The sequence below is a fragment of the Carlito syrichta genome, unplaced genomic scaffold, assembly GCF_000164805.1.
Source record: "Carlito syrichta isolate Samal-C Ts95f unplaced genomic scaffold, Tarsius_syrichta-2.0.1 Scaffold127452, whole genome shotgun sequence".
Taxonomy (NCBI): Eukaryota; Metazoa; Chordata; class Mammalia; order Primates; family Tarsiidae; genus Carlito; species Carlito syrichta.
The window spans coordinates 370269-389665 of NW_007071548.1; the positions used below are offsets into that span (position 1 = coordinate 370269).

At 41.1% G+C, this 19397-nt stretch overlaps 1 protein-coding gene across 1 annotated transcript in view; it reads left to right on the forward strand.

The window, feature by feature from the left end:
* Window positions 1-19397, forward strand: part of SGCD (sarcoglycan delta) — a 347112-nt gene that overhangs the window by 269105 nt on the left and 58610 nt on the right. Inside the window, exon 4 of the mRNA XM_021707942.1 lies at window positions 17245-17332. Within this exon, the coding sequence (XP_021563617.1) occupies window positions 17245-17332 (88 nt within the window). The remainder of the gene's footprint in view (window positions 1-17244; window positions 17333-19397) is intronic.

Here is a 19397-nt window from a genome sequence, read left to right on the forward strand (position 1 = left end):
CAGGCTGAGCCACTGAGTCTGACCCTCTGTGACTTCTTAAGAGCTAAGTATGAAGATCACAACCTGGGATCTGATAATGAGCCTGGGTTCCAGATCAGGTGCTGTGTGACTTGAGGATTCCTGCTTAACTTTTCTGTGAGCCTAATAACCATGTGGATATACAGTGGCAAACACTGCCTCAAGTGATTAAATACTTTGTTTTAATGCTTGCTTTTCATTTCCAGCTGCTCCTCATGATTTCCCCACCTAGGTGAACCTGATTTGAAACCCCATGTGAACTTAGTGTTTCATAGCCTCACTTTATTTTTTGATTTTTTTTTTTAAGATGTGGGGTACAATTCAGTGTTAGGTACATAAGTGGTCATCGTACAGGTGAGGTTTGGGTCTCACCTGTACAGGTGAGGTTTGGATCTCACCTTGTACACATTGTACGGGTACACATTGTACAGGTACACATCGTACACCTGTACACATCATACAGGTGAGGTTTGGGTCTCACCTGTACTAATAAGGGTACCTGATGCCAAACCAGGCAAAGCGAGGATTATTGGTGTTATATGGCCCCCTTTCTCCCCTGCCAGTGGCCCACTACTGCCAATCACTTTCATGTAGTGTTATGATAAATGTTCGGGTTCACATGTGAGTGAGAACATATGGGACTCAGTTCTTTGTTTCTGTGATAGATCACTGAGTATGATGGACTCTAAATCTATACAAGTTGCTGTGAAGTTCATAATTTTGTCCTTCTTTATAGCTGTCTACTCTTCCATCAAAACCACTTTTTTTATCCAGTCAGTGGGCACCACAATTAGTTCCATGTCTTTGCTGTTGTAAATAATGCAATAAATATGCATGTGCAGGTATTCTTTTTGTAGAATGATTTGAGTTCTTCTGGTATATTCCCAGAAGGGGGACTGCTGGGTTGTATGGAAGGTTGATTTTTAGATCTTTCAGAAATCACAACAACTTTCCACAGAGGTTGTGCTAGTTTATACTCCCACCAACGGTGTAGAAGTGTTCCCTTTTTTCTACGTCCTCTCCAGTATCTGTTGTTTTTTGTTATTAATGATGGCCATCCTGACTGGAGTTAGGTGATATCTCAGTGTGGTTTTGATTTGCATTTCTTTGATGATTCGTGAGGCTGAGCATTTTTTCACGTATCTGTTGGCTGCTTGTATGTCTTCTTTTGAGAAGTGTCTTTTCATATCTTTTGCTTACTTTTTAAATGGGGCTTTTTTTCCCTTTTGGCACATTTGAGTTCCTTGTAGATCCTGGATATTAGACCTTTCAGATATACATTGGCAAATTTTTTTTTTCCATTCTGTGGGCTGTCTCTCCACTCTCTTGATGGTTTCTTTTGCTTTACAGAAGCTTTTCAGTTTAATTAGGTCCCACTTGTCTCTTATGGTGTGGACATCTGGGGTTTTCATCAGGAATTGGTTGCCTGTTCTAATTTCTGTAAGGGCATCTCCTGCATTTTCTAAGATTTTTATAGTATGAGGTTTTATGTTTAGGTCTTTGATCCATTTAGAGTTGGTTTTGTGTATGGTGATAAGGAGGGGTCCGGTTTCAATCTTCTGCATGTGGTCAGCCAGTTTTCGCAGCACCATTTACTGAATAGTTTCTCTTCTCTCCAGTGGTTGTTGTTGGAGGTTTTGTCAAAGATGAGTTGGTTGAGAAATACAGATTTTGCTTCTGTAATCTCTATCCTGTTCAATTGGTCTCTATGCCTACTCTTGTTATTTTTTTATTTTGAAACTGGGTTTCACTCTGTCCCAGGCTGAAGTGCAGTGGCACAGTCATAACTCACTGCAGCCTCAAACTTCTGGGCTCAAGCAATCCCTTGCCTTAACCTCCCAAGTAGCTGAGAATACAGGCGCACACCATCTCGCCTAGCTAATTTTTCTGTTTTGTTGTAGAGATGGGGTCTTGCTTTGTTGCCCAGGCTGGTTTCAAACTTCTGGCCTCAAGCAGTCCTCCTGTCTCAGTCTCCCAAAGTGTTGGCCTTATAGGTGTGAGCCACCACACCCAGTTCATGTCCTCACTTTAATCAGCAGTTACCTAGTCTTCATCCTCCTTAATCCTGGTGCTCCATGCCAACTGACAAGCAATGCATTCTTCCTCTCAGATAGGAAGGTTTATGAGTAAGGAGCAGCCTTGACCATGGAACCTTCAGGCACCTTTTGTGGTCAAGTTGCCCCTCTGCACCTCCCTAATCATGCCAGAAAACCACCTAGATAAACATTCTATGCAAGACTCTCTTCTTATTCTTTAATATTAGACACCATGGCCATGTAGTGAGTCCTCACTCTTTACTTGGTACTATGCTGTTTTGCATATGAGGGGCAACCCCCAAAAAACTGAAATTGTTTTTTTGGAGGATGGCTGCCTTATTGTACAGGCTTACCCTGCTAGATAAGTCTTCTAGGAACTCATCAGCGTCAGTGTACCAGCTAGCATTGCTGTGAGAAGCTGTGCATGGTCTTTGTGATTTTTTTCCTGGGGAAGAGGGAAGGGGATTCTTTCAATGCATTTGCCCACTTCATGATGGTATTTATGTGAACATCTTGCCCACACTGCGCTGAGTGTTCAGCAGTTTTTAACCAAAAATGGCATGTCCCATGTGTCCCACTCTCCCTCTTTACCTGATCTCAACTTGGGCGTCTTTTTTTTTGTTTCTCCCGTGAAAAAAGCCCTCAAAGGGAAATGTTTTGCCGATGTCAAGGAAGTGAAATAAAAGATGGCAGAAACACTAAAATTCATCCAAAGTGATGAGTTCAAAAATTGTTTTGAGCAGTGGAAAAGGCATCTTGATAGGGATATTGAATCAAATGGAGAATGCTTTGAAGGTGACTGAAGTTTAAACATGCAAGAATGAATATACAATTTTTTATAAATAAATTCTGGTTTTTTGGGAGTCCCCTCCCTCTTATATGATCCCCCTCCTTACAGCAACCTATGGGGTGGCCATTCTTCTCTCCCCCATACTTTGTGGGTGGGGAAATGGAGATGCTGAGATTAATTTACCCACCTGCACAGCTGGTGTGTAGAAGAGCCAGGTTCTAGTCCCAGCCTATTTGCCTAAAAGCATGCTCTTAAACACTAGGCATAAAGCAGGAACAATTCATGCCCTGATATCTCTGTCAGTTTGGCGGGACCAACAGAACTTGTTAACCATCTGCATCAATGATTAACAACCCTTAAAAAATATACGTTTAAAGGTATAAACCTGATGTTGAATGCCTTGCACATGCCATTTTATGTAATCCATTCAACTTTGTAAGGGAGGTGCTGTTCTTATTGCCATTTTCCAGTTGAGGAAACTGAGTCTATGGTCTAGGGTTACCAGTTCAGAAATGGCAAAGTGAGGTCTCAGTTCAGGCTCTGCCCCTCCAAAGCTGGCCTTGACCACAACAGCGCTCCACAAAGAAAGGGTCCAGCAACCCAAGGGCTAGTCCTTTCAGCTTTGTTTTACTCTTTTGTCATTCTAAATTTTTGTGTTTTTTTGGTTTTTGTTTTTGTTTTTGGGGTTTTTTGAGGTTTTTTTTGCATCAGAGTCTCACTCTGTCACCCAGGCTGGAGTACAGTGGCACCCTCACGGCCACGCCAGCATCATCCTGCTGGACTCAGGTGATCCTTTTGCCTCAGTCTTCCAAGTAGCTGGAACTACAGGCATGCACTACCACACCGGCTAATTTTTTTATTTATTGTAGAGATGAGGTTTTACCAAGTTGCCCAGACTGGTGTTGAACCCCTGGGCTCAGGCAGTCCTCTCACCTCGGCCCCCCAAAGTTCTGGGGTTACAGGCTTAAGCCACCGCACCTGGCCTCATTCTAATTTTTTAAGAGATCAAACTGCCTTCAAATCAATGAGAGTCAGGCTGGACATATTTCCTCCCAAACAAGCCATGCTGCCTCTCTCTCATGACATAAGCCGGTTCTGAAGCAGCACTTTTTAAAAATTCCGTGTTGCTAATTCCAACCTCAGCTTCTATTTCTCTGTGAAAGGCTCATGTTGTCTTTACCCAAACTCTTCCTGACAGGGACTTTTTGACTTCTGAGAATGCCATGCACCATTCTGTGAAAGGTCAAAATTCAAAGCAACAGACTCTCACTGACCACTGATGGAGGGAGGAACAATATGCAAACAGAGCTGAGGAATGTGTGGGGGCCAGCCACAAAGCCCAGACTTGTGCTCTTAGACCTGGGGGTACTCTCAGGCCATTGCCAAGGACACCACATGTGGAAGAGCCCTGTTGGCAGATGTGGCCAAAAGCCAGAGAAGTCTGGCCTGCAGTGTTTCTGCAGCATAAAACAGCAGTAGAACAGTCTTTGTATTGCCATCTGTGTCATGAAAACAGCCTTCCATGTGAAAAGTGCATCTTAATCTTGCTACCCATTGAATTGTAATGCTTTAATATTGAATTCAGATTGACCTCGTGGGAAAAGACAGAGCTGCCTCCTTGTGCTACAGGGTTCTCTCCGCTTCTTGGCTTTCTCAGAAACCCTGGTCAAGTCTCTCTGTCTCTCCTTCTGTGGAGATTTCCCTAACCTTCCCAACCATGGACAACGTCTTTCCATCATCACAACTCTTATATTTCCAGCTTGGACTGAACATTCCACAGCAGTAGAAGCAGAGGAAGGTGCTCAACTCAAGAGTTTTGAGTCTTCTCTTTGCAATTTATCAGCATGCAAGTCTGGACAAGTCATGCCTCACACCTAGCCTCAGTCTCCCCAATTATAAAATGACAATATCACCTGCTAACCAGATTGTAGTCAGGAATATCTTCCCAAGTGGTATTGAGAGCCCACCATGTATCAGGTTTTCCGCTAAGCCCTTTCTAAAGAGATAAAACCAGAGATACCCAAGTCATAGCATGTATATTTAAAGCGATCGTTAAAATAGCATTCTCCAAAATGGGTCCTGCAGTGTTTCCTGTTAACACGTGCTTTTTTGTGTAGTTTGGTTTCATGTTTCAGAGATAAAGTCTCCCTTTGTCACGCAGGCTGGAGTGCAGTGGTGTGATCGTAGCTCATTGCAGCCTTGAACTCTTGAGTTTAAATGATCCGCCCCACTTCAGTCTCTCAAGTAGCTGAGACTACAGGTGCATGCCATCACCAGGCTAATTTTTCTGCTTGTTTATTTTGTAGAGATGGGGGTCTTGCTACATTGCCCAGGCATATCTTGACTCCTGGTCTCTAAGGGTACTTCTGCCTGGGCCTCCCAACGTGTTGGAATTATAGGCATGAGCCACTACAGCCAGTCAACATGTACTTTAAGAAAAAAAAATTATGCAAGTAAATAAATGTTGAAACTGTTGGGTACACAAAGGTAGAAAAAGTATGTTGATATAGGATTGTCAGAGCAAACAAAACACTAACATGGACTGTGTAGCTAGTAGGTAGGGGAAAGTGTGTTGGATTTCCTGAACTATTTTGCTTACAAACCTCTTGGTGGCAGGTTTTTAGGTATTTATTTTTTTAAGAATGACTACTCATATATACATATTATGGGAAATTTTTCTACAGAACACTGGAAAACGCTAGAAAGAAGGTTCAGGCAGTTATGACAGATTTTTTTTTCTTTTTTGAGTTGGAGTCTCACTTCATCACCCAGGCTGGAGTGCAGTGGCACATTCACAGCCACCCCAGCATTAACCTGCTGGACTCTAGCGATCCTTCAGCCTCAGCCTTCCAAGTAGCCAGAACTATGGGCCTGAGCTACCACACCCAGCTAATTTTTTATTTATTGTAGAGATGTGGTCTGGCCAAGTTGCCCAGGTTGGTCTCGAACCCGTGGGCTCAGGCAATCCACTCGGCTCAGCCTCCCAAAGTGCTGGGATTACAGGCTGAGCCACCAAGCCCGACCCGGAAGATGTTATTTTATAAGTTATAAGGAAAAATTGTCACCCAAGGTCACAGAGAGAAGAAGGCATTGTCTATTGTCAAGTGCTCAGTCTGTCTCCGATCTCATAAGGGTTTTGGATTGTGACATGAGTGTCAATTTTGTCTTTCTGAATACAGACAAGGCTCTAGGCTACCTTCTACACTGCTCTGTTACAGTTCCTAGTACTGTGATGAGTGCAAAAAAAATGCAACTGGGTTGAGCTGTCCTCTACTTCCCCAGTCACACAAGGATTAAGCACGTGCCTCTTTACACAGCCCCAAAGCAATCTCTGCAATAGGTGCATCCCTCAGAATTGAATCCATGTCGTACGCTATCACTTTGGACTCTTATGGTGGATGTTGAGTAAGTCATTCTTAGCCAAGGCATCTTGGTTAGCCCTTGTATCTGACATTACTCCCAAAGAGGAAAATGATTCAGCAATTTTTTTTTTTTTCCCTATGCAGTTAGCTACATTTCAGGAAACTTGACCAGCAAATTAGAATTAAATCTCAACTTCATGTCTCCTTCTGATTTGCCTATCTTGGATATATATCACTTGAGCCCCTCCCCACAAGAGCCTTTGGACACACACACACACAAACACACACAAACACACACACAAACACACACACACCACACACCCCTACGCCTACACCTGGAGAACCACTGATTTTTTTCCTGTCTGAGAAGTTATTATGAATTCTTTGTAACCTTCAAAGTATGAGAAATTTGCCTTGAGATGTTGCCTTTAAGTTAACAATTGTATTTTAATACATCTTCCCTCTTATAGGCTCCCCACTGATGATGTCTAGAGAGAGCACAAAGCAAATTTTAAGCTGCCAGGAAGAATCAACATGGAAATGCACAGATTTTTGTGTGAAAGTTGACAGCTGAGATTGTGTAATTGTGAACATTTTTATAAAGGAGCTTTTAGTATCTAGTGGAACATACAGCAGAACTTACAAGATAGGAAGTAGGATTCAAAGAAATGCCAACTGTGTACCTCAGCACATCAGGCTCTCGGGCATTTCATGCTTATCATTTCCCAAGCTGAATGTTGGCATCTCCAGCCTCCTATGTACCCAACTCTCCAAATATTCTCTCTTACCACTGCTCTGTAGCTCAGTAAATGGCTACTGCTTCTCCAGTTGCCAAGAACACAAGAGTTACCCTTGATTCTACCTCCTGTCTCATCCCCAAGCCCCATCAGTCACTAACCTCTGCCAGTGTTAAACATGTCTGTTTAATCTTTCCACTTATCTTTCCAGCTTATTAGTAGTCCCAGCTACCTAGGAGGCTAGGTGGGAGGATCGCTTGAGCTGAGGATTACAAAGTTGCAGTGAGCTATAATCACACCACTTCACTACAGCCTAGGTGACAGAGCTAGACTCTGTCTCAAAAGAAATCCAACAAACAAACAAAAATACATATTAAACATCCCTGTTTATCAGAGGACAATATAGGCAATGTTAAGAAATTTTCCTCTCTCCCTTGATCATCAAGCTCCATCCATGTTGGCCTTTCTCTTTGTCCCTAAAATACATCAAGTTCCTTTGTGCCCAGGGGCCAGTACACACTGTCTATGGCTCTATCTGAATGTTCTTTGACCCCTGGTTCAGTTAACCAGCTCCCACTCATCCCTGTGATCTTAGCTAAAATGTGACTTCCTTACAAAGGCCTTTTCCGACCACCCAAGTGAGAGTAGGTCACACTACACGTGATCTCATGTTACGTCCAACTTTGCATTTATTGCGTGCATATCAATGATGTAACCATTTCTGGAACTCTTCTTTTAGTGCCCATGTCCCTGAGTAGGTTGCAAGCTTCAGTAGATCAGGGGCCACCTGTTCATCATCTGGGACAGGGCTGTATGCTCAAAAGATACTATTAAAATGTTGGTGGAATGGATTGATAAGGGGCAGTTGAAAGAGGCACATTCAATACCACATGCCAGATGAGTGTCCCATGCTCAGGGAAGATTCCAGGCATCATTTAACCTTTATGTCAGCAAGAATTTGGGTAACCATTTGTGCTGCTGCCTCTCCCTGTCACCTGGGGATTCAGCATCTCAAGTCTTATTTGTATCTTCCACAGTTCCTTGCACTGCATTAGGTGACAAACAAATATCTGTTGGATGTGTCTATACTGCCTCCTCCTACCCCAGAGTTTTTCAAACATTATCACATCGCTCATGCTTAATGGCTTTGCCTTTTGAAAACTCTGTTTGACAGCTCTGCCAGTCTTCATTTAATTACTTCTTTTGTTGACAACTCTCACTCTCTGTTGACTCTTTTTTTTTTTAATTGGGAGATTTTTCTGAACAATTATTTGTTGACTCTTAATTTGGTCTGAGCATTCAGTTATTCGGCAAATATTTATTGAAAGCCTATCGGGTGCCAGGAATGTGCCATGCACTAGAAAATTTGGCAGTCCCCTTGCAGTGCTGACATATTAACATGATGCCTCAAAAGAGTTGTTGAGACAGAACAGCTCAACTTAGTGAAGTGCTGAGAGAGACCAAAAATGCACCCAAATTTGGGCACAGTGCAGAGAGTAGCTGAATAGGAATTCTACAATGGGAGAGCTGGACCATTTCCCAGCTTATTTTGAGTAAGTGCTTCACAGTGTAGTTTCGTTATTCACGTCTGGAACAATTTTTCCAAACAATAGAAATCCATCCAAGCATAATTATAAAATGGGACTCCAAGGCAAAATAGAAATAATCATACTATAGTATTGTTTTTAAATACTTACCATGCTTTGAAAAGGGTCAATTCAAAGACAATGTAAAGCGTCCTATTTAAAATAATAATAGAGACATTTGATGCTTGCTGAAGAAAAACTTTACAAACTACCCTTTGGAAATGATTTTAATGACACATCTAAGTTTGTGTTAGTCATTTTCTTTTCCAGGTCATACTCAGAGTTGGGATTATTTTAGTAAATATCAATCACTGCAGTCAATGAATTATGATATCTACTGCAAATAATCCAGTAACTTCTGAGTCCCCTGTTTCTGAAAGAGTGATCATGCACAGAGAGTCCTGGGTTTAGTGTCCCTAGAGACTAAAATCCCATGGAAATAGATCTTGTCTCAGTATAAGGGAGAATTTTCTAATGTTATCGAGCCAAAAATGGACTCACTTGTTCATGATGTATCGGACTCCCTGCCTGCTCAAAGATGGGTGCTTTCCAAGTTTTCTTTTTGAAGTCTAGATCTTAGAATTTGGCAGCCTTCAAAGAAAAAAAACTTTTTATTTTATAATAGTTTTATTTTATAATAGTTTGACGTTTATAGAAAAACTGTGAAAAGAGTACAGAGTGTTTCTATGTACCCCACATTCAGACTTTTCTATTTACATCTATTTTTTGTCACAGTTAATGAACTAATATTGATACATTATTAAAGAAAGTTCACACTTTATTCCAAGTACCTTATTTTTTATTACCTCATTTCCTTTTTCTTTCTAAGGATTCCATCTAGGAAATCACATAACATTTAGTCCTCATGTCTCCTTAGGCTTGTGGCATGATAGTTTCTCAGATTATCTTTGGTTGTGATGACCCTGGTAGTTTTGAGGAATATTGGTCAGGTATTTTGTAAAATGGCCCTCAATTGATATTTGTCTGTTTCCTCATGATTGGGCAGAGTTATGGGTTTTGAGAAGAAAACCATGGAGTCAACGTGCCATTTTCTTTATAGCGGATCAAAGGTACATGCTATCAACATGATGTCACTGTTGTTGATTTTGGTCTCTTGGCTGAGATAATGTTTATCAGATATCTCAACTATGAAATTACTTTTTTATCTCTTTCTATACTCTTTGAAGGGAAGTCACTGCACATTTCACTCTTAGGGGGTGAGGAATTAGTTATCTATATAAATTATTGGAATTCTTCTCTTTGGAAAGATTTGACTATTCTTCCCTTTTATCTTTTCACTTATTTGTATCTGTATGGACTTGTGGATATTTATTTTATGCTCTGGATTCTGGGTTCTAATCCAATACTACATTATTTATTTTGTTGCTCAAGTTTTTCTACCTTTTTTCTGTTGGGAGCTCTCTCACTTGTCTTCTGTGCCCCTTTGACATAACCTTATATTGTGATTTTTGTTTGTTTGTTTTTTAAACATGTCCTTTCTGGCATTAAAAAATGTTTTAGCCTCATGTTGTAGATTTCTTGCCCCAGTAGTAGAATCACCTCTTTCTCTAAGGAGCCATCCTAGCTTTTGTTTGTCTGTTGTTGTCGTTTAATAGTTTTGAAGTATTTAGGGAATTACTGTGCAGGCACTGAGCAAATTATTTTTTTCTTGATTTTGGAGTCTTCTTTCAATACTATTATGTAGGCTTTAACTTCATTTTATAAGGGTAGAAACTGAAACTTACAGATAAATGATTTGCCCAGAACCACACAGTTAGGAAGAAGTTGAGTATTATGAACGTCCTGATCTGTCTGACTCCAAGGCTCACACTCTGAATCTTTAGTTTACAAAGCCAGCCTGACTTGTTACCCAGGTTTGCATGAGATAGAAACAGGGCTGTAGGGAAACAGGCTGCCTTTTGGTTAGGAGGAAGAGGCAAAAGCCCACCAAACTCTCCTCTGAGAAGACTCCCCTCAGGATTCTAACCACGCTGAGAGTTCAAAGCCTTTCCTTTCTTATAGCATTATAATTGTTCAAGGTCCATTTATGAGTGAGAACATATGGAACTTTGTTCTTTGTTTCTGTGATAAATCACTGAGTATGATGACTCCAAATCCAAAAATGAAAAAAAAAAAACCAACAACAACAACAACAACAAAAGCCTTTCCTGAATGTGGGTGTTGTTTGTGTGCTTTCTCATGGTTCTCTCTGTTTATCTAAATTCCCAGATCAGATTGTTAGCTCTTCAGAGGGCAAGGAAAATATACTACAGTGGAGGATGATCAAGATAAGTAGCTTCTGGTAGCTGCATCATTCTTAAAAAAGCAGTGATATGGCTGCTAACAAATGCAAATATTATAAGCTGTGTCTTTCATACCAGAGGAGCATAAATCTCAAAATGATATCACTTTGTTACGGTTATTTTGCATTAGCTCAGTCTTCCCTGGGCTAGGAAGTTTTTAATGGTGAATCTCATATGTTTCCTATTCACCAGGGCCTAGGACAGTCACGTGCCCCAGATACTCCATTAGTGTAGATAGAATGCTCCAAAGTTCTTGGGTCCTAGACTAGAGACTACCTGATCTTGACTTACAAGTTTTAGCCTGCTTTCCTCTGAAGGAAGGTAGTCACATGAGATGCCACTAGAGGTCGGCAAACTGAGAAATCATAGGTCTCTGCCCCCTTCAAAAACCTCACTGAAAGAGCCAGGTACTGGAGAAAAATTTTAAAGGACTCAATTCATGTGGATATAGAGAAATGGAGAATAAGTGATGATAGACAGGAAATGTCAACAAAATTTTAAAAGATGATAAGTGAGTAGGTGAGAGGGAGTTCAGCTGGTAAAATTGAAATCTACAATCTTAGAGTGAAGGAAGTACAACAGATGTGAGGCGATCTGTGATGCAGTGCCCTGGAAAGGTCAGGAACTAAATGCCCCTGTAGATCTGAAGGTCAAGGTGTGGAATAAGTGGAACAGGGTGATGTGTCTACTAAGTCTACTAGTAGATAAAAAAGCTAGCAGAGGAAAGCCACTGTGCACCCTGGAGAGGGACTGGGAAAAAGACTGGTTGGAATCTGCATAGAGACTACTTAAGCACCCAACTATCCCCAGATCCTATTCCCAGGTTGCTCAGCTAGGCAAGGACCTCTTCTAAATCTATTAGAAGATTGGAGGATTGTTTTCTAGAAATTAGTTTGGACCAGAGGATCTGTGAATTCTGGGCTGCCAAACATAGATGAAGTCTGGAATGAGTCACTGAAAACAGGTCTAATTGAAAGTCTGTCCACTGACCAGCAAAATGCCCAGCCTGCTCTGATACCCAGAACCTTTTTTTTTTTTTAAGCAGGATTTATTGAGAGAATAGAAAAGCTCCCAGAGTGGAAGGGGACCTGAGAGGGCTGCCCCAGAATTCTTTTTTTTTTTTTTAAGTGAGAAAGCAGAATTTATTGAGAGGACAGAAAAGCTACTATAGTGAAAGGGGACCTGAAGGGGTGACCCCAGAATTCTTATATCTAAAGCTATCCCCATCGCCTCCTAGCAGTTTGGAGAATTTTTCTCTGATGAACCTAGCCCATGGGTACTGACTGACCCATAGATACTCACATTTCGAAGTTCTTTATTGAATTAGTCAAATTCCCACTATTGTACCCTCTGGCAAGGTTCACCCTTCCAGAAACACAGATCTTCCAATCAGCTTTCTTATTATCCTCTTATTTGTCAATTACATAAGGAAGGGATGACATAAAAAGATTCAAATAACTTTTTTAATGGTCCTGAAATTGATAGTAGAAATATTTTTAAAAATCAGTAGAAAATTAGAACTTAAAGTTGAAGGTATCTATCAGAAAATAGAACCTAAAGAAAAGGAATTGGACTAGGCTCAGTGGCTCAGCCTGTAATCCCAGCACTTTGGAAGGCTGAGGCAAGTGGATTGCCTGAGCCCATGCATTCGAGACCCTCCTGGGCAGCTTGGCAAGACCTCATCTCTACAATAAATCAAAATCTAGCCAGGTGCCTATAGTTCTGGCTACTTGGAAAGCTGAGGCAGAAGGATTGCTGGAGCCCAGCAGGTCGAGGCTATGGTGGCCGGGAGCATGCCACTGCACTCCAGTCTGGGTGACAGAGTGAGACTCCAACTCAAAAAAAAAAAAAAAGGAATTGAACGATAGGAGAGAAAAAAGCTAGAAAACTAAGCATTTTTTTTAAATGAAGCATTTATTGACTCCAGAAAGAGAAAAAAAAGTACAAGAAAGGAAATGTAGTTAAAGTACACTACTTGACTCAGCTGTGGATAATATATACATAGCTATATTAATGTAAATTCTGAATATTGATTTTACCAAAGCTATACAGAGGAGTTCATGCAATTGGGGAAATTCACAGGATAACATCTGAAGCTGATAAGTCTGGAGATAGCATAGAAGCATATTTTTGGCTAGCGAGAGAGAAATATCTGACAAAACATCCAGAAAAGTTGAAAGCTCTTGCAGTGATGATAGGTGTGAATTGCTGCTCTTGGTTATAAACTATGTAGTGTTTGACATTTACAGGTTCTGTTTTGTTGTAAGAATAAATGATGCATTTTTTTTTTTTTTTAAATGAGTTGGCATCTTACTCCAACTGCCCAGGCTAGAGTACAGTTACACACTTACGGTCACCCCAGCATCTACCAGCTGATCCTTCCGCCTGATTCTTCAGACACTAGAGAGTGTTTCCCCTGCTTGTTTTAATACCACAGAGACCTCCAAGGATGCTTTGCTTGGCTGGTATTTTCCTGGTTTCATCTCAATGGGTGGATTCAGAGAACAAAATAAAAATCACACTGACCCATCTGGCATATGAGGTTCTTCACATTTGGTAGCTTACTTGTATTGTTTTGTTTTGTTTTCTGGTAATCTTTCTGTTATCAGGTATGTGGCAGGCTAAAATGAGGCTCTTTGTTTAAGCCCTAACGTAGCAAAGACTCTGTTTCCTAGGATGATAGCATATTCGAACAATTAGTGCTAAAGTATAATATTTTCACATGGTAACATAAAAAGAATAGGTAGTTTTACTGTGTCTCTTACTGTCAACTTTGAGCTAAGCTGTTATGAGATTTTTTTTCCGGGAATTATTTGAATATTTAAGGGCAGGTGCATTTGAAGATACTGAGATTTGAAAGACAACGGTGAGCCAACTGCACATAGGATGATCCTTAGAAATATGGGAATAGAGGGTGTTGAAAGTAGAAGAAATCCCTGACTCACCCTACAGATAATTTAGGAAGATTAAGCAGACACAAGTAAGGTTGTCTTCCCTATTTCTCTCCATCTCTCCGTCTCCCCTTTCCACCCCCATTACTCCTGCCCCCACCTTCCTTCTCTCCTTTCTCTTCCCCACCTCTACTCTTCACGATTCCTCCTTTTCTTACCCTAATAATTGCTGAAGACTTAATAGATGCCTGGCACCATACCTGACACATAGTGGGTGCTCTATGATGTCAGCAGTGAGCTTGGTAATGACATTGGTGCCGATGGCTGAGAATGAGGAGAATGGAATACAGAACAGTTAAGTGATTTGCTCAATATCACACGATAATCAGTGGTAGCAGAATTTAACTTATCCAGTTCTCTGATTCTAGGCCATTCTTCTCTTTGCAGTGCCAGATTGCTAAGTATATGTAAAGAAACATTAGTACTTTGACTTCTAGAAACATATAGCCTCCTGTTCAGGTTCCAGGTTCTGCATTCTTACTTTACTTGAATTGTTTTGAAGATTTAAATAGAACTGCTAAGAGACAATGCCAAAGAGACTATTTTAGACTGATACTTGTTTCTTTAGGGACAGGAAAAACAAAACTGTGACAATATTAGATTAAATGCACTTCTTCTCTGATCCAGTTAAAAAGATTTCCATTAGAGAAAACTTTAATTTCAGACCATTGTGGGGGATTACACTGAACCCATGGCTGCCTGATGTGTCAAAAGTCACTGTCTCTTTCCCTGACAGTAGCTCTCACCCAAGGGCGACTGGTTATTCAGGGTCTGCATGGTTACCCATTTTAGCAGTTAACCTCAGATGAGAAAGACCATGACTCTGGACAGTCTGCCTATGGTGGCTGCCACTCCCTGCTTTCTTCTCCACTTGAGAAAGACACCTTTGGCCTGGGTGTTGGGTGCTGTTTAGCATATGGCCTTGCCGTCTGCCATGTGCAGGAACTAGGCTGGGCTGGCTAATTCAGTCTGTGATCCCACCAATTTTAGAAGGAAAAAGACATTGGACAGTCAGCCCACAATTTTATTACTTCCCTGACTTTTTTTTTAAATTTCAACTTGATAAAATCATGTCTGTATCTAATATATATTAGATATATATGTTTATATCTAATATATATGTATTTAGATTCAGGGGGCACATGGGCTGGTTTGTTATATGGATATATTGCATGATGCTGAGGTTTTGGCGTCTATTGAACCCATTACCCAAATAGTGAACGTGATACCCAGTGGATAGTTTTTCAATCCTTTTTCTACCCCCATCACTCCCCCTCTTTAGGAGTTCCCAGTGTCTGTTCCCATCTTTATGGCACATGTACGCAGTATTTAGCTCTCACTTGTGAGAATAAATAGTATTTGGTAGTATTCGGTTTCCTGTTTGTGCATTAATTCATTTAGGACGATGACCTCCAGCTGTATTCATGTTGCTACAATAGATTTTTTTTTTATGGCTGCCTAGTATTCCATGGTGTACACGTACCACATTTGCTGTATCTAGTCTATCACTAGTTTAGGTTAGTGCCCTGTTTCTGCTATTGTAAATCGTGCTGCAATAAACATACGAGTACAAGTGTCCTTTTGGTAGAATGATTTAAGTTCTTCTGGATACATACTCAGTAATGGGGTCACTAGGTCAAGTGCTAGCTCTATTTTTAGTACTTTGAGAAATTTCCAAACTGCTTTCCACAGAGGCCAAACTAGCTTATACGCCTACCAACGGTGTGTGAGTGTTCCCTTTTCTCCTTAACCTCACTGACATCTGATGTTTTTTGTCTTTGTAATAATAGCCAGTCTGACTACTGTGAATGGTACCTCATTGTGGTTTTGATTTTCAGTTCTCTGGTGATGAGTGATACTGAGATTTTTTCATATGTTTGCTGGCTGGTTGTATGTCTGCTTTTGAGAAGTGTCTCTTCAACGTTCCAGAACGTCACCGCATGAACCTAACTGCAACTAAGGAGTCTGTGTCTGTATTCTCTTTCAGGGCTCCGATCAAGTATTAATTCCTTCAGGGAGTCTCCTTTGCTTCTCAATTCATAGCCTGAAGCTGAGAATGATTCCACCTTTAGGAAAGTCCCCCAAACACTTTGTAGCTCCCTATCCATTCTTATTGTTCTCTGTCTAGCATATTTGTAACCAGGCATTGTCACTATTAGAACATAAGACTTTAAAGGTAAAGACTGAGTTTTGTTTATCTCCAGCTTCCTCACATCTTGGATAATGGTTTTTAGGATTTGGGACTTGACGTATAGAGATATTATTAAATTTTCAGCCAGGTATATGCCATGTGGTGACAAAGGGTCAAAAAGACAGGAGTGACGACTTAATTTGTTTTTCCAATAGCAACTTGACGATACTGACATGTTTTCTGTCAGAGATTCATCCTTTAGTTTACAGCTTCAGTTTACTCCAAGAAAAGGAGAATTTCTAAACCAGGAGTTGGCAAACAATGGCCTTTGGGCTATATCCAGTCCTCTGCCTGTTCTTATGTTGCCAGTGATCTAAGAATAGTTTTTACATAATTAAATGATGGGAGAGAGGGGACAAAACAAAAAGAATAAAATATCATGATGCTTTAAGATTATGTTAAATTTTAAATATAAAATTTAACTTATATGAAATATGTCATTGTCTGTGAATAAAGCTTAATGAAATACAGTCATAATTCCTTTGTTTGTATATGTTCTAAGTCTGTTTTGACACCAAAATAGCAGAGTTGAGTGATTACAACAGAGACTGTACATCCACAGCCTAAAATATTTACTGTCAAGCCCTTTGCAGATGAAATGTGCCAAGCCCTGTTCTGAGTCATGCTCAGAAATGTCTACCATGGTGTGATCGAGGGATGGGGAAGCGCTTGTGATAAAAGGGAGGATAGATGAAGGCACAGAATACCTGGAGAAAAAGGAACCTGGAGACAAGAAAAGGAAGAAAGAGGGGGCAGAAGCTTACACATTTCCTTGGTTTTGCCTACATGTATTGTAAACATCTCAACGAAGGATTCTGATAGTTGGTGGGCATGCCCAATGGGCAGATTTGGGGTATTTCACAGGAGCAGAAAGTTCCTGTTTAAAGGATGAGGTTAGGAGATTATCAGTTATCCCTGATCATTCTGTGTACCCAGGCTGACTAATGTCTTTAATAAAGTCTAAAGGGCTCTATGTCCCAGTTATCTCTAATTCAGCTGTAACAATGTGTATCCTGCGGAAATCTATATTATGTATATGTGTATGTGTCTGTGTCTGTGTGAGTGTCTGTCTCTTTGGAGGAATCTGTTTTAGATGAATGCCAATCAGTTATCACATATGTGGCGATCATTAAACGTTTGGACTTTTTGAATAAAGACATATCAACTGAGACTTGGCTAAAGTCAGTTTGGGCCCTTAGAGTTGCAATGAGTTTGTTTTGTTTAGACATCTGCCATTTTCATATGTTTTTCTGTTATTCTCTTATTGTAGGGTAATGCGCTGTACTTCAAATCTGCCAGAAATGTTACAGTGAACATTCTCAATGACCAGACTAAAGTGCTAACTCAGCTGATAACAGGTAAGAAAAGAAGAACTTAGCAGGGCCTAGTCCAGGCTAAACACTCAAAAAATGTAGAATTAAAGGTCAAAGGAAACACCAAGTGAACTTGAAAAGAACATCTACTATCACATTTACTGAGTTGAGAAAGAGAATGTAGCATGTATTTTATGATTCTACTGAAGGGTGAGATCCCGTCTATATACACATTGAGCTTATTAAATCCATTGATACCTGCTTGGTCGGGGGGAGGGGAGAAACTATTTTGCATGGAACATGGCCCCTAAGTAGAAGCCAACTGCTTCATCTGCTGCTCAACCAAAAAAAAGCTCCCTGCTCAATGCTGGCTGTGTGGGATTGATTGAGAGAAGAGCACGGTGTCCACAGAGCCATGCACCACACTTTATGGGCTGTGAAAGGGATTTTTAATGATAGTTTGAAGCCAGGCCATATTTGCCATACGTGCTGACTTTGAACCTAACTCCATTGCAAGATGCAAATCTGTCTCCCCTGAATATGTTTGTGCAGTTCCTTTTCATATAGCAGATCTGTGCCTAACAGCTGGGATAAGTACCCACTGGGTTTTAAGCTGCATCTTTCTGAAACTTAAACAAGGATTGGTTACTCACAATAATGATTATGATGATAAACATGGGCCTCGTGGCTTGGTAATGTGTTCAGCCGTGTGATTCATGCCCCTCTGAAGGTTATAAACAGCAGTAAACAGAGGGGGCATTATACACCCCCACGGTGGAAGGGAAAAGGAATGTTATGTCTGAATGGCATTGTTATACTTACAGACAGTAAATGCCATTTGTTTGGCTTCAGGGCTAAGAGAAAAGTATACAGATGGACATTTTGAGAAGCCAGTTACTCGAATGCCTTGAAATGCTGCTGTTAATAAAATATCTGGAACCCCACTAATAAACAAGCCACAGGGCAACAGGTGCCTCCTGTCCTCACTCCTCGCAGCCCTGTACCCCCAGAAGTGCTGCATATGGATGTCCAGAGACTCACAGCCAGTGGGCCACTTGGACCATCCGCCAGTCGAGGAAGGCGGGGATGGAGGGAAGTGCTGCACAGCAGAGTCCATATTCCACAAACATGTCGTTTCAGCCTGCGACGACTGGATCGTGGGCCTTGCTTATATCACATCTGGCCTGCAGTCACAATGCTAAATAATTAAATAAACAACTTCAGTAGGCAGTGATTTAAGTGGCGTGTGTGAACATTGCCTCCAGGAGAGAGAGAAATCCAACCTCCAGCTCCCAGATTCCCGCCTTCAAAAGGAACTTATTTAGCCTGTTGATCGTTTGCCATCTATTTGCAGTGGGAGATTTGGTTTACTTGAGAGATTGTGTTTTGATGAAGCTGGAAGTGCCCAAATGACTGTTATTCAGCAAAAGACTCTCAGTCAGTCTCTCTTCGTTTGCCCGCACCTTCTTCTGCTTCCTTCCCTCTCCTCCTCCCCATCCCACTTCCTGCTCTGCCTTCTCTCCCCACTCACTCTCCCCACTCACTCTCCCCCCACACTCCTTTTCTCTCCCCCTCAGTCCTTATCTTCCTATTCTATCTCTTCTACCTCTGTTTTCCTTCCCTCTCTCCTTCCACCCTCCTTTTCTCTCTCCTCCTTCCTCTTCTCCCTTTTTCTTCCTCCTCCCCCCTCCTTCCCTCTCTCTTCTCCTTTGCTTTCATCCCTCCAGTAGTCTTAGTCTTTCTGTGTCCCTAGGGCGATTTCTAGAGAGGATAATGCATGTACTAAAATATCATTTTAAACACACACACACACACACACCCCTGAAGGTTTCTGTCAGGGTTTTCCTTTTACGTGCCATCCATTCGCACAGTGGAAAGCTCCCATCAGTGCCAGCAGACAGCACCTTCCAATGCCTATTATACTGGGGGGGTGGACTTACTAGAAAGCACTCCTGTCCTCCAAGCAGTGAGGCCTACCAAGGCAGTCCCTAGGAATCAGGTATTCTGCTTCTCTAAAGAATGTCTCCAAAATCCTTTCGAAATTCACAGGTTAGATATTCAGGTTAGTCTTTTCACAGGAAACAGTGCTGTATGTGATAGTTAAGTTCCT